This window comes from Capricornis sumatraensis, chromosome 5, assembly GCF_032405125.1.
Source record: "Capricornis sumatraensis isolate serow.1 chromosome 5, serow.2, whole genome shotgun sequence".
In the NCBI taxonomy this organism is placed as follows: Eukaryota; Metazoa; Chordata; class Mammalia; order Artiodactyla; family Bovidae; genus Capricornis; species Capricornis sumatraensis.
The window spans coordinates 72,181,084-72,197,496 of record NC_091073.1 but is presented as its reverse complement, the minus strand read 5'-3'; the positions used below and the strand labels follow the sequence as shown (position 1 = coordinate 72,197,496).

General features: G+C 40.9%; 1 protein-coding gene across 1 annotated transcript in view; it reads left to right on the top strand.

Moving 5' to 3' along the window:
- The window catches only part of CREB5 (cAMP responsive element binding protein 5), a 347,045-nt gene that overhangs the window by 317,575 nt on the left and 13,057 nt on the right, over positions 1-16,413 (top strand). Inside the window, exon 7 of the mRNA XM_068972747.1 lies at positions 15,556-15,879. Within this exon, the coding sequence (XP_068828848.1) occupies positions 15,556-15,879 (324 nt within the window). The remainder of the gene's footprint in view (positions 1-15,555; positions 15,880-16,413) is intronic.

Sequence of the window (16,413 nt, the reverse complement as noted above, 5' to 3'; positions counted from 1 at the left end):
AATATTTTTTCTTCTTCGAATCTGATTTAAAGATTCCATACCTCCACCCCGGGGAAAATAGCTGGGGTTGGTTGCAAAGAATATAATATATATTTGTTTATAAAATGAATTTTAGTACGTATCCCTCCTACTTCTAGAAAAGATTCAAAGCTGCTAAATAATGAAATGAAATCAGCTTATCTTTAAAACAGTCCTATTCTAAATAGCAAATGTTACACAACTGAAATAAGTTGAGTGTTTGACTATTGACAATTGTCCTTTATGATAAAGTGTACAATATGTAATATCCTACTGAGTGAAGTGAATGAATTAGCTCAGTCGTGTCCGACTCTTTGCGGCCCTGTGGACTGTAGCCTACCAGGCTCCTCCATCCGTGGGATTTTCCAGGCAAGAATACTGGAATGGGTTGCCATTTCCTTGTCCAGAAGAATATCCTACTAAGGGAGCCTAATAGTGAAGTACTTCCTGTAATGAATGGGTTTTGGAAGGAAATCAAAGGATATTTTTGAACAGAAGAAAGAAAGGAAGTGAAAATGTAGCAGCAGTCTATGCCCTTTATTTTTTTATATGAACATGGATTTTATTTTTAATTGGAGGAGAATTGCTTTACAATGTTGTGTTGGTTTCTGCTATAAAGCAACATGAATCAGCCATCGGTATACACATGTTCCCTCCCTCTTGAGCTTCTCCCTCTTCCTTCTACTTCATCAGAGAGCACCAGGTTGAGCTCCCTGTTATACAGCGACTCCCCACTAGCTATCTGCTTTACATATGGTGATATCTATGTTTCAGTGCTGCTTTCTCCATTCATCCCATCCTCTCTTTCCCTTGCTGTGTCTTATGTCTGCATGTCTATTCCTGCCCTGTAAACAGGTTCATCAGTACCATTTTTCTGGATTCTATATATATGCATTGACATATGATATTTGTTTTTCTGATTTACTTCACTCTGTATAACAGACTCTAAGTTCATCCACCTCACTTCAACTGATTCAGATTCATTCCTTTTTATGGCTAAGTAATATTCCATTGCATATATATACCACAATTTTTTTTATCCATTCTTCTATGAGTGAAAATCTAGATTCCCACTTGATGGGCTTGATCCCCAGCAGTTGCGCTTACATAATGTGGAAACTTTGGAACAAGTCCTCAATCTATACCCAGAGCTGCAACACTGGGTGAAAGGTTATCTGCTGTGGTATCTTTTTGATAATATACTTAATTGACAACTGATGTTAGCTAGATCTGAGTTTTACCTGAGATCAAAATTAGGCCAAGAGTAGTGGAATGGAGAAAGTCCTTTTAGAGGGCTTACCATCTCTGCACATGAAAAGTGTGCAAAATTAAGCCTACTCTCTGACATGAGCAATAGTTTGTAAATGTAGATGACCCTTCCCCTGATCAGCTGGGCTTGCAGCCTCCAATATGCTCTTCAAAGCATGATGCCATTCTTGGAAATCAGGCTGGATGCTGGGTGGAATATGTCACAGAAATGCAAAAACAACTCCCCATTGCTGGAGCTGCCATCACTGTTTCCACTGGGCTTAGTGGGTGACATGTTTGGTTAACCATTTTGTTAGCCTTTGGTTAACCATGCATGGTTTGAAAACCTTACAGAAGTGGGAAAATGTCTATATATAGTGTTATTCATATAAAAACAACCCTACAAGATGCAGTTCTTTCCCTATCCACCATACCAAATCCAGACTCTCTTCAGTTGGCATTTAGTAAAAGGAAGAAATTATTGAAAAACATCCTTTGGTGATTAACTTATCTGGAAAGTAGAGTGGAGTGGACAATTCTCTAACAAGGGGAATTGAGCTTGTTTGAGTTTGGAGTCCTTTGATTCAGTCTTGTATCCACTTCTCTTTTACAATGATCCTGCTTTATCATTGTGTGTTAATAAATACAATATCAGACCCCTTGGGTAGAGCATGTTTTCCACCTCCAGTTGAACTGACTTACTTTCCCTCCTGCTTTCCTCTTATATATCCTTTTCCCTTCCCTCTGACTTTTTGCCTCTTTCCTTCCTTTATGCCTTTTCTACTTGCTTTTTGTATTATCCACCATCATCTTCTAAATACCCAGACTGTCAGGCTGCACCACAAAGAACAACATCAAATTCAATGCCTTGTCTACACTGGCTCTCAAGGTGAGTTAGCACTTATTTCTTCAGAGGAATTTCCTACACCTTCAAAACATAGGGGATGATCTTCATCACCTACTTCAGAGGTTTAATATCTGCAGAGAACTTTGTTGTGTAAAAGGAAGGCACTGATTTAGGGCAAGCTACTATATTATTGTCAGTTGCTGGTAAGCAGTTGCTTAAGAGGAAATTGGGAGTCAGAAAAGAAATTGCTTAAGCTAAAAAAGAAGACAGATCATGAAAATGATATCTTAAGCTTGTTAGAAGATAAATTCTTAGACAGGCCATTTTCAATGAATAAATCAACCAGAAAGCTTTCTATTCGGTGTTTTTAGAAGGTACTCAGTTGTGACAAAGTGATTTAAAGAGATGGTTCCATATTCCCCACCCCACCACCCCTATTACTTGGGTTGTATGCAGTAAAATAGTAGATTTAGATATCCAGTTTATTGACTTGTACACCATGGAGACAATAGAAATGAAAAGGTAAAAAGATAGCTTAGCAAAGGACTGTAGTTTCACTCTTAAAAAAGCACCAAATAGTTAATGTATTCTGTTGGTCCTACCTCCTGAAACAAAAAGAAAAATAGAAAAGAGTGCAGAAAACTTATCTTCAACAACCCAGTTATCAATGGGATTTTCAAAATGCATGTGAGAATCAACATGATTTGGATGCACATTGCTCAGAAAAAAAAAATATTGTTCCTCATTTTTGGCTGGACTCATCATCTTCTTGGGCATAATTCAAAAGTTCTCCTTAGGCATAACTTTTTATAAACACACAAGCAACCAGAATCTTCATAAATTATAAATGGTTTCTCTTGAAAATGCCTTAAATGTAGACATTCATTATAAAAAAAAAAAAAAACTGCCTTAAATGTAGACATGCAACCAAAAAAAAAAAAAATTTTTTTGCATTCTGTTTGTTTCCCCATGCACAGCTTTATTCTTCCTGGTATGGTTTGCCTAAAAAACCAAAGATTGTGTTATGATAGAAGTTTTTATTAATGATGGTGCTCCTTCATCTTGAGTCTCTCCTGGGTTATTCCTGATCCTTCCTGCTCAATGAGAACAGGCCATTGACAAATGGCATCACTGATTCTCATTGTGCTCAGAGCCCGGGGGCTATTGGTGGATGTGTTGGCTGTGTTGTCCCAGGGCAGCAGAGTTGAGCACCGTCAGATCCAGACCACTCACAGGCAGACCTGGAACTCTCTTTTAGGAGGAAGATAGAGCCATCACAGCAAGCTGATTGGGCTATTAGTCAGAGGCTTTGGACCACAAACAGTTACAAAGCATCCCAAAATAAGCGGCACTTAATATTCAGAGGTTATTATACTCTCTCTCTTCCCCACTTCCCCCCTCCACTCTCCTCCCATATATTTGTTGACATGTTTGGGGAAACTCAGGCAGGGATCAGGCCAGAGGTAAAAGAGAGCATGGAGAACAGAATGTACTGCACCATTTTACCAGGAAGAGAAACAGAACTGGACATACACCACATGATAGTTGGGTGTGGATATTGATACCAAGGGGCAGGATAACTTATACTTCCATACAATCTACTACCCACAATAAAGGAGAAATACATGGACACTTTTTACCTATAATGAGCTTGAGGCCCCCTTGGGCAGACGACTAATGTCTCCACCCAGAATAGCACACGTCTTGCCATCTCCCAACAAGTGGAATAAAGCTAGAAGACAGCAATCTGGAACAGCTATCCTGAGAAGCCTTCCCAGGACCAGACAGAGGTGTGTCTAGGGAAGCCCTTTAGTCAGACATTCAGATGCAGGAATTTGAGCATCTGAGTAACTGAGAGGTGTCCTCTGGGGATGGCGCGGGGGTGAGAGGGCAGTGCCCATGGAACACAGCTGCTCTCAGAAGGGTGTGGGGAAGGATCTGATGGAGAACTGGTGATGGGGTGACCAGCTACTCCACCCAAACAGCACACCATCAAGTCATGGACCTCCCTGCTCCGGCACTGCAGAGTGATGACTCTTCATGATGGTCACCAAGCACACACCCAAGGATGTCTGTGCATTAAAAACAGCGCAGTTGATGTAGCTAATGTTGCCTGCCATCCATCTTTCTTGGGATGATGGGAAGTGTAGCAGTAAGGAGAAATTATTTCCATCACTTTTAATTTTATAACTTTTTTTGCCAAATAATTAGGTTACCCCCCTCAGGAAGGTTCCTTGGATGTACATATGGAGTCAAGTTTGTTGTGGGAACTTGAATCTGAATTTCCTGACTTCTGTGCAATTAAAACCCCAAATTTAGTGTTGCTTTAACATGGATTTTCCATAGTGAGTTATAAATGCAAAGCTCTATGTTTCATATGTCCTTTTCTAACATATGTTACTGCCTATGTTTCTGATTAAAAGCTCGTCCAAAATAAAAATAACAAAGGATTACTTTTTTCCAATAGAACTTTCTTCTTCTATAAAAGCTGGAAATAAGCCCTCACCTAAAATTACCCAGGCTTGCAGGTGCTGGGTCTTTGGGAGGTGTGTAGTGTTCACTAGCAAGACAAAGGGCATTATTCTCCCTGCAACCACCACCAGAAGGTGTTCTTTCTGTGAGGAAAACATAGGCTGGCGCTTCAAAGACATTCCACGGCTAGGCACCACTCCTGGAGACTTGCAGGCGGCAGGCAGGCAGGCGATCAACAAACGTTTATTCTAAGGCCACTGTGTATTCAGCACTTTTAAAATTGCCGGGGAAACCAGCCAAGAGCATATAATATCTGCTAGGGCGTTTCCCCGGTGGCTCGGTGGTAAGGTGTACCTCCTGCAATGCAGGGGACATGAGTTCAATCCCTGGTTTGAGAAGATCCCCTGGAAAAGGAATGGCAACCCATTTAGGTATTCTTACCTGGAAAATACCATGAATAGAGGAACCTGGTGGACTACAGTCTAGGGGGTTGCAAAGGAGTCAGACACAACTTAGTGATTTAAATTGGGCCAAGTTACTACCCAAAATCATTCCATAGTGCTTAAGGAGCTCAGTAATCTGAAAGGAGCAGGGGACCCTAAAGATATAATATGGCAATGTCTCACCTGGGTATGGGGATATTGATAGAATAGGAAAATAAGACCCAAGAAAAGGCTCATTAACTAAAACTGATTCTGAACAGTTGCCTCCACCCCCATCCTTTCCTTTTACATCTCCCTTAACACCAAGTTACCATTCCCTACACATAACACACAGACACATACATGCATTAACAGACATGTACAAGTAGCTAACACACAGACATGCACTGTTCCTACCATTCATCGTCATCATCACCTCTTCCCAGAAGTTGAACCCAACAGGATGGATCAAGTCATCAGTTTTTTAAAAAAATAATGAACACATAGAAGTAGCTGGACAACTATGCCAAGATGTGCAGATACAAGGATGTTCCTCACAGTGTCATTGTGAAAGTTGCTCGGTCGTGTCCAACTCTTTGCAACCCCATGGATTATACTTTCCGTCCATGGAATTCTCCAGGCCAGAATCCTGGAGTGGGCAGCCTTTCCCTTCTCTAGTGGATCTTCCCAACCCAGGGATCAAACCCAGGTCTCCCCCATTGCAGGTGGATTCTTTACCAGTTGAGCCACAAGGGAAGCCCAAGAATACTGGAGTGGGTAGCCTATCCCTTCTCCAGCGGATCTTCCCAACCCAGGAATCCAACCGGGGTCTCCTGCATTGCAGGCAGATTCTTTATCAACTGAGCAATCAGGGAAGTCTACAGTGTCATTAGAGATGGAAAAATGATAATGGCATGTGTGGAATACAACTGAAAGTTGGGATACTCCCTTAGAGAAAATCCAACACCTATGACGCATGATGTGAGATCTTTGGGATGGGGGTAGAGATACGGGACATGGGCTTGTACAGCGCACATTCCAGCCTGTGCAGAGGTGAACAGGACTATCACTCTCTTGCATTAAATTCTCTGATCTAGTTTTGCTGATGCAACTGAAACGCCAGCGTTAGTTGTTTTCATGTGTGCTTTACATAGCTGTGCTTTACAAGGTCACATGAAATCCCTGAATCCTCTGATATACATGTAACTGACAAGCTACATCTCCCTTGATTTTCACTGGACAGTGCTGGTGTATTTTTGTGCTTTGTTTTTGTTTATGTTAACAAAGCATAATATGTCACACTGACCCCTCATTAAATTTCTCTTATTGGATTCCTTGATGCTAGTCTGCCAAGATTTTTTTGGATACTGGTTCCTCATCCAGTGTATTAATACCTTCTACTAGCTTTGTATCATACACAGTTGACGGCTGTGGCTTCTGCATTTTCCGTTTAGTTCTAAGCCAACTAGGAGATGATTGTTGTTGTTGTTTAGTTGATAAGTTATATCTGATTCTTCTATGACCCTGTGGACTGTAGCCTGCCAGGCTTCTCTGTCCATGGGATTTCCAAAGCAAGAATACTGGAGTGGGTTGCCACTTCCTTCTCCAAGGGATCTTCTCGATCCAGGGATTGAACCCACATCTCCTGCATCGGCAGGTGGGTTCTTTACTACTGAGACACTAGGGAAGCTCCAGGAGATCACAGAGTTGTTTAAAAAAGAGAGAGAGAGTGTGTGTGTACCAGTGTTTTGCAGAGGAGTCAGATTCCATGAAATAAACTGAAAACCTGACTTTGTCCTAATGCATTCTATGGTAAAGTATCTTTTTGGCTTCTTTTGTTCCCAGTACAGTGTTCTACTTAAGGTGACACCATAATGAACATCAGTCTTTCTCAGATAAAGTCAAGAGTTTCTATTAGCACCCTCTTAAAAGATAAGAGATTTATTATTTTGAAGAATTTGAAGCTTAAAGTGACTGATCAAGGTGGTAGAGCAAGGTTTTTAAACCTAGATTTCTTACTCCAAGTCTTCTGCTCTTCTTCTGAAGTTCTCTGAAACAATGATTTTTCTTATTTTAGGCATGTATACAACTCACTTCTCCAATAGATTCCTATCTCTTAGCAGACATCAACTCAGACCGCTTTCTCATGGAATAGAGAATTTGGGATCTTGCCTCATTTGTTCGGTAGATTAGAACATGTAGAGCCAAGCAGTTTACTTATCTAAGTGCTTATTTAAAGCTGTCTTTCACAAAATGTCTTTCACAAAAAAAGCTGTCTTCACAAAATGAAGACTAACTCCTGCTCTCAGAATAGCGATTGGTTCTGAAATTCACTAAAATGCAGAGCCTCTTAAAATGCTTATCAGCCTGCTGAATTGTAAAGGACAGCCCCTGAGCTGAAGAGATTCAGGGAAGTGGTATCTGAAATAAAACAATTCTATCAATGTGCATTCATTAATTTCTTCAGTTACCAAGAGTAAATCAAAGGCTCTCTCTTGCAGAACTATAATTAATATGTGATTTACATATTAATATAAAAAGACTGGCAGGGAAATTGATCAAGATCTGTCTCTGGGGTTTGATTGGCTTTTTTTAACCACCAAAGTTTAGCATGTCACCTAGCACCTGGGTCTACTTTACCTCACTTTATAAGTTATACCCATAAGCGGACAATGAGAGAGTGAAATCAGACATCAAATTCTTTTCCTTGGTTACTTTGGAACTGCTGAAGTTCCATTTTTCTGAGGTACCATCCATATTTTTGAGATTTCCTCACACCATTTTCCAATGGACTGGAGTATTAATGTATAATCCAATTCCTTTGTGGTTTTTTATTAATTATATCATTTCTACTATGTTCAGAATTAATACTTTTTAATGACAAATGACAGAGTATGAATATTCTTCCTCCCAGATCCTATGGCATCCTCCCCTTTCCCTGGTAATCTCTACTGCCAACCTGTAGGATTATTTGGAATTTTACTACCAAACCAAAATCTAAAGCAGAAGAATACTTAAATTGTGAAACCATCAGAGCTGAATTACATTATGAAAGTTTTGAAAGGAGCATATTTTATGCCAAGTAATTAAGCCAAATGTGATTTTAGTTAATTGTCTTAACAGTGATTCTGAAATAGATGTGGATTTTAAGATCCACCTGCTATTAGAGTTATATGATCATTCTCAATAGACATCCTGAAGCTGAGATGTGAATCTGGGCATTAAAACTATACTTGCCTTAGAGACTTCCCCTTCTGGTGGTCAAGTGGTTAAGACTTCACCCTTCTAATGCAGCGGATGCGGGTTCGAGCCCTGGTCAAGGAACTAAGATCCCACATGCAGCTTGGCCAAACAAGCAAACAATTTCTACTTTGACAGAATGAAGGTCAAAGTTGGTATAACTTCTCCATGGCACCCTCTCATCCCTACCTCTCTCCAACTTTGGGAAGGATTTGGGGATCCAAACTGACCATGTATAGTCATAAAATTCAGTGGATAAATATCAATTATTTTTTTGTGAATTCAGAGACAGTTTCAGAAGTTCTTGATACCTACAGCAAGTCAGTAATAATCGATATTGCAGCCCTCCTTCCGTGGAAAGTTCTGGGGTGTCACGCCACTGACCATTTGGACCATTCAGAAGCCTGTGTTACACCTCAGCCGATTTGCAGTGTTTGCGAAGGAGAAAGGATGAAAACATTACATTTACAGAAATACCTTTGGGTGGCCACTGATGGTAATTGTTTTGTATTCAAAAGGAAATACAAAGATGGGTTTTATTTTATTTTCATATAGATAGTCTCATACTTGTGGTCAACTCAGCAACACTACATTTTGATGTTACCACATTCTCTTCGGGAAGAAAACCCAGAGCTGTTTTTAATTGAAACTGCCCCCACCCCCCACCCAACTGAATTTCAAATAATTGTTTAATTTGGTTTGGCTTTCAGAGTCTGTAAAGCATGAGCAATCTGCTGAGCTGAAGATGGAGAAGAAATGTTTTTACAGTTTCACAAATGTTTCTAATTGGCCAGACTGAGTTGTTAATGGGAGATAAATTGCCTGGGGTGGGTGTGGGTGGGTGCGTCGTGTGTGCGAGCTCACGCAGGCCTACATGTATGCACTCATGTGGAGGTGATGACGTTTGCATATACCTGGCCTTCACAAGACATGCTGCGATACACAGCTGAGCTGAGCTGGAGGGGCACTGGGCCCGGGTCATCATGGCAGGAGTTGTGCAGGGTATGGGATGAAGTAGACAGCTAGTTTCTCACCAGGACTCGGATCCCAGGCAGCAGGCCCACCCTTCCATCAGGAACAGTGTACAAGGAGCTTATAAAATACACAGACTGAATGAAAATGACCCCTGTTGACTGAAACCAGCTGTGTCAGGCTTATTGCTGTCTCTCCTGATTTGCTCTTTCAAATAAATGGATATGGTAGAGGACGAGAGAAAGTAAACAGAATCTTTTTCTTTTCCTTTCTTGCCATCGCACCTCCGTAATAGCCTTGGTTTTTATAGTTGAAAAATATATGTTTATTTGCTCATTAATTTCCCTCTCTCCCTTGCCTTTTCTTGGCATTGGGTAGAATGTTATTTAAAATAAGACACAGTTCAGTTTCAAAAAGAAAGAATCATTCTGCAAAATACAGCTTGGACTCATTTGCTGGTCATTTATCATCCCTGAGAGAGTGGGATACAAATATCTTTATTTGGTGTTTTTTAATGATTTACAGGGCGATGACTCTTGTTGGCACCAGAGAAGCAGCAGGCTCTTTAGGACTTTGAGAAGTGCCCCCACACTGTCTAGAAATGACATGGAAAATATTAAATGTAGCACATGCAGAGCAGCTCTATAGTCATTTCTCTTTAAAGATGATGCCAGCTGCTTCTCTGGGAGTGGACTCAACCCACAGGCCTGGGATTCTCTAAGCCAGGGGTTCTCATCCTCCAGGATCTAATGCCCCATGATCTGAGTGGAATTGATGTAATAATAGAAATAAAGTGCACAATAAATATGTTGTTGGCTTCCCTGGTGACTCAGCTGGTAAAGAATCCACCTGCAATGCAGGAGACACGGGTTCAGTCCCTGGATTGGGAAGATCTGCTGGTGAAGGGAAGTATTCTGGCCTGGAGAATTCCATGGAGTATATAGTCCATGGGGTCGCAAGGAGTCGGACACGACTGAGTGACTTTCACTTTCATTTTGTTGTTCAATCACTAAGTCGTGTCCAACTCTTTGTGACCTTCTGGACTACAGCATGCCAGGCCTCCCTGTCCCTCACCATCTCCCAGAGTTTGCCCAAGTTCATGCCCATTGAGTCAGTGATGCTATCCAATCATCTCATCCTCTGCTTCATGGATCACAGCCTTGTCATGGCTAAAGGGCTTGCATAACTCAATGAAGCTATGAGCCATAATGTGCAGGGCCACCCAAGATGGACGGGCCATAGTGGAGATTTCTGACAAAATGTGGTCCACTGGAGGAGGGAATGGCCAACCACTCCAGTAGTCTTGCCACAAGAATCCCATGAGCAGTATAAAAAAGGCACAATAAATATAATGTGCTTGAAATCCTCCTGAAACCATCCCTCCCACCCCTGGTCTGTGGAAAAATTGTCTTCCACAAAACCAGGCTCTGGTGCCCAAAAGGTTGGGGACCACTGCTCTAAGGGATTCTTAAAAAGTCTTCATTTCCACACTCGAGTGTGAGTGTTTTCTTTCCAGCACTTTGGAAAAGCTTTGGTTTTTATACATCTCCGATTTCCTTCAGGTAGTGGGCAAATAATAATGTGCCTAACATTAGTGCCCAGTAAATATTTGTTGAATGAATAGTTAAATGGAATGTTATAGGCCTTATTAGTATTATGGCCTTGGCAGGAAACCTGCAAGAATAGACTTGAGGCAATCAAGTAATTTCCCTTAACAGTACAAGCTAATTATTTGAGAGATGAAGATCTGGTGCATAGTATTTATTTGTCAGGCAACATTTGCACCTAATTAAAGGTGAAAAAGTTGTTTGTAGCATTGAAGGGATAACATAATGACCCACTGTTTAACAGCTTTTCAATTTTCCTTGCCAGTCTTTCAGGGAAAATATACCAAGATGAAGTTAATGCACATTCCTTTTGTGTGTGTGTGTGTTTTCTTTTCTTCTTTTTTCTTTTCTGTTATCATTTTCAGAGGGCAGACTGGGGATGGAGCAGGGAGGTCTTTTGATAGTACTTTTATAGCCCACCTGCCTGTATGACTTCTGCAGTCATTCTCTTGACCTTCGATGACTGGTAAAATTATCCTTTCTTACGAATACCACCACCAAAGACCCAAAATGAAAATGCTACATTCTTATCATAAGCCTTACAAAGTTTCATTCATTCATTGATTCATTCCAGAAATATGAATTGAGTGCCCAATATGTATACCAGGTTCCGTGCTAAAGTTATGAATTTAATACCAAGCAAAATCCAACGTGGTTCCTGCTGTCATGATGCTTATCATCTGGGGTGGTTGGTGGATATTAATTGAATGATCATACTAAAAACTACAACTACACACTGAGTTTTACAAAGAGGAATATGGTTCTTCTGGGACTTTGTAACAATAGGAATTGGTTTAGAGCAGAGACCAGGGAGAATTTTACTAAAGAGGGTCCTGCTTCTTAAAGCTCTAGAGTGTCTGAGGAAAAGGAAAGATCGTCCCAGGCAAAAAGACAATCAGATGGAAGCGTTGGTGGGAGTGCCGGGCCACACTCCTCAGTGCCTACGCACAGGCTGTGTTAAGGGCTTGAACTTCATCCCCTGAACATTGAAAAGACCTAGAACAGTCATACACGTGAAGGTTAGGAAGTGGGCCCGGGGAGAAGATAGAACAGTCATATACCTGAAGATTAGGAAGTGGGCCCGGGGAGAAGATAGAACAGTCATACATGTGAAGGTTAGGAAGCGGGGCCAGGGAGAAGATAGAACAGTCATATACCTGAAGGTTAGGAAATGGGGCTGGGGAAAAGATAGAACAGTCATATACCTGAAGGTTAGGAAATGAGGCCGGGGAAAAGATAGAACAGTCATATACCTGAAGGTTAGGAAGCGGGGCCAGGGAGAAGATAGAACAGTCATATACCTGAAGGTTAGGAAGTGGGGCCGGGGAGAAGATAGAACAGTCATATACCTGAAGGTTAGGAAGTGGGCCCGGGGAGAAGATAGAACAGTCATACATGTGAAGGTTAGGAAGTGGGCCCGGGGAGAAGATAGAACAGTCATATACCTGAAGGTTAGGAAGCAGGGCCAGGGAGAAGATAGAACAGTCATATACCTGAAGGTTAGGAAGTGGGGCCAGGGAGAAAATATACCTGGACCTGGTCAGATCTGTGTTTGGGGGTGGAATATAAGTACCCATTCTTAATAAATATAACACAAGAGATGATGATGCTAAGCTCTGGATGGTCCTTTGCTGCAGTTGAGCTGCCTGGAGATTGTTACCTCCCCCCACCGCCTTACCTCTGCCAAGTTTCAGAACAAGCAAGATACACTGGGTCTCCGCTTGTGTGCTACACTGTGCAGACATAATCTTGTCATTTTTTTTCCTGGGCACTGCTCTTCTTTTTGCGTTTCCTTTTGATGATAGGCAGGTGGCACAATACAGTTTTTTCCCATTTTTGACAAAGTGTGCATGGCAAGCCTTCCAGCTCCTTCTGTCCTGGTGTAGAGAACAGGTCTGGAGGAAGCTCACCTCTGCTCCTCGCCAGTGGCAAGAGCTTGGGCACATGGATTAGTCTGTCTTTGTGCCTTGCCGGATTGTTCTGAGGATTAAGTGAGTTAATATTCATAGAACACAGAATGAGGAGTGGCACAGAGTGAGCGCTCAATTGATGCCAGACATCATTATTAGCTATTATTGATAGGGCATGTTGTCAAAGATATATATTGTTGAAGTAGAAAAAAGCAAGATACAAAATCATATATCATTATAAAGAGTTTACACAACATGTTCTGATAAATGCTGAGGATATGTCAGCAGATACTTGGTAGTTACATCTGAGGAATGGGGCTAAGGAAGAAGGTAGGCAGGTGGCTTTTACTTTTTCACCACATAGTCTTGTAGTAGTTTGGTTTTTTTACTATGCAGCTTTATATTTTATAATAATAAAATTATAAAGAATAGTATAGAAAATCCATCAATACTATTTGGTAAGTCAATTTCAAAATAATGATCTCAATATATTTTTTCATAATTTTCTTCACTTTGAAGTTTGAATGTATCACTTACAGAGTTTTCTTGGATTTAAGAAACATATATCCAAAGTCCAGCAATTCATCCAATTCTTGCTTCTTTTGCTTATGTTCTCTTCAAATAAGGGTTTTCTGACACCATGTGCCATGGCGATCGCGCTGTTATGAAATGACTCGACTTGTTGCTCCATCTCTACAGAGAGAGCTGTCTGGAATACCATTTACCCACCAAATTTAAGCAATGCACTTGGTTCACTGGTTACTGACTTCACTGTACTTTTAAGTGTCACTTAAATTTTTTATAATGAGCGTTTTTATAAAAACAATGAACTCATTTCTAAAGCTTGGAGGTGAGGAGTATCTGTTCACTTTTCTGTTTAGTAATAAACACAATACGCAGCACCTAATCTTTCCCAGGGATTCAGGAAGCCTAACTTCTTTAGGATACTGATGCAGTTCAGTAGCTCCTGTGTAGCAGATGTTGCTTGTGAAGGAGGAGGCAGTTGCGCTCAGTGGTTGCTGCATCAGATGCAGGAAATGTATTCAATGATTATTGAATATTAACATACGGTTTGTCAACCTCTACCTGCCCCTACCCCCGCCTGCCGGCCTGTTTTTTATGTTTTTGTTTTTGTTTTTTTTAAACAAGTGGAGGCTCTTTATATTTAAGTAAAGATTTTTATGGATTGAATTTATCCTTATCAATAGTTTACTCTGCCCAGTTGAGAATCATTAATATTGCATAGGGCTGGCACATGGTAGCTTTGATCATCATTTAAATACTGCTCTTCCATTTGCAGTGATTACAGGCTATCATCATCAATCAGATAAGAATGCAAATCAGGAGAGAACTTTGAGTTCCCTAGTAAATACTTCATGAGGCCAACGTAAGCTTGCCAACTAGACTATCATCTCTGCAGAAGATACATTTCCAAGGAGTAACTGTATTATACAATACTTAGTACACTGTGCCCCTCAGGGTATGACGATAATTGTCTGTGTATAAGACTGCAAACAACTTGACTACCAACTGATTCTTTACCACGGCCTAATTTTGCACAGCGCAGGAGCTAAAAATGTTTTGACATTTTAAAATGATTGAAGAAAAAAATCAAAAGTAGCATAGTATTTTGTGACATGTGGAAGTTATATGAAATTCAGATATCCTGTCCCTAAGTAAAATTGTGTTGAAACATGGCATGGTCATATGTTTACAGAATGTCCATATCTGTTTTTGTGCTGAAAAGGCTGAGCTGAGTAGTTGTGAGAGACCTTAAGGCATGGATGGAAATATTTACTATCTGACTTCTTTATTGAAAAGCTTGCTGACCCCTGCTTAGGGACTAGATTCAGGGAGAATTTAATTGTGTAAATGTCTGTTTGCTTGTTGATGGTTGATGATTTTGTACCTGCCCTGTGGTATGGTCATCAAAGAAGCTGTAGAAGTGCAATGGTCCATATTCTTTAACTTTAAAATCAGAAGAACATTATTGTGTGAGAAAATTAGATTATCAGAGGGATTATGAGAAGTGTCATAGGAACAAATGGAAAGATCTACATTGCCTCCCAAAGTTATGGATTTCTAATCTAATTTGAAGACTTAAAATAATATTAAAATTGTTCCTAGATTCTGAAATTTGAAATTCTTTCCTCTTTGGGTCTGAGAGATCTTTTGAAAAGCAAAAATCTTTTATTCTTGTGACAGTGCCATTTCATATGGGCCTTTTGTTCAGTGATATTGTCATATTGAATGATTCCATTGGGTTTATACTTGCACTTGGCTGTCAATAGGATATGGTGAACAATTGGATAGTAGGAAATACCTTTTAGTAAAGTGTCTAGGGTATCCTGCTCATTTGCAGTGTCAGCTGAATTAATTAACATTCCTGGCTGACATTGACACACTCACCTACTCTAATACATATGAAAATTTGAAATTTATATAAAAGCCATACTGCTACCCAGTAAGAAAAAAATGTTAATAATAGTATCATTACATGTTCATGCTAAGTCCCCTGAGTTGTGACTCTTTGCAACCCCATGGACTGTAGCCCACTAGGCTCCTCTGTCCATGGGGATTATCCAGGCAAGAATACTGGAATGGGTTTCCATTTTCTCCTCCAGGGGAATCTTCCTGACCCAGAGATCAAACTCGCACCTCCTGTGCCTCCTGCATTGGCAGGCATATTCTTTACCACTTGAGCCACCCGGGAAGCTGCTAAATATTATAAACTTGAAACTATGAGTCATTTTGATTTGAGATCCCTGTTCTATACACAGCTGACTGTGTCTGTCCCCTCTCCTTTTGTTCTGTTTCAGAGGCTGAAGGCTGCATTGACTCACCACCCTGCCGCCATGTCGAATGGGAATATGAACACCATGGGACACATGATGGAGATGATGGGCTCCCGGCAGGACCAGACGCCGCACCATCACATGCACTCACACCCGCACCAGCATCAGACACTGCCCGCCCACCACCCCTACCCGCACCAGCACCAGCACCCAGCGCACCACCCTCATCCTCAGCCCCATCACCAGCAGAACCACCCACATCATCACTCCCACTCCCACCTTCATGCACACCCAGCACATCACCAGACCTCACCACACCCACCCCTGCACTCCGGCAACCAAGCACAGGTAGACCTTTTTCATTATCTCTTTCCCCCTTCTCATTAACAGTGCCGGCTCTAATGAGGGGCTCATTGGCAGCAACCTTACTTGACAGGCCCACGTGTTCTAACACTCTGAGGGACTCTGTTCATTTCCTAGGAGGTAATGGTTACCCATAGGACCTTCCCAGATCGCACTTTCCATAACTAATATGATAAATATCAAGTCTAGTTTTTAAGGGAAAAGGGAAACTTCAAGTTCTCCAGAATCTATTTTTGTAGTATATTACAAAGTTAACCCTAAAAATGTAACACCAATGGAGGACTAGGAATTTAAGCATGTAATGAAAGAAGTGAATAATGAACGAGAAAGGTAAGTTCATTCTAACTATGGTTCTAGCTGCAGTGCTTTATAACATCTTAGAGACCCACTTGTGTCACCTGTAAAATGGAAATTAAATACAGTGGGCAATCTTCTAAATAAGAGTAAATGTTAAAAATATAAAGAGTAACAATTTCAGGCAGACAAAGGTTCGGTGATGGATGTTAGAGTGTAAGGTGC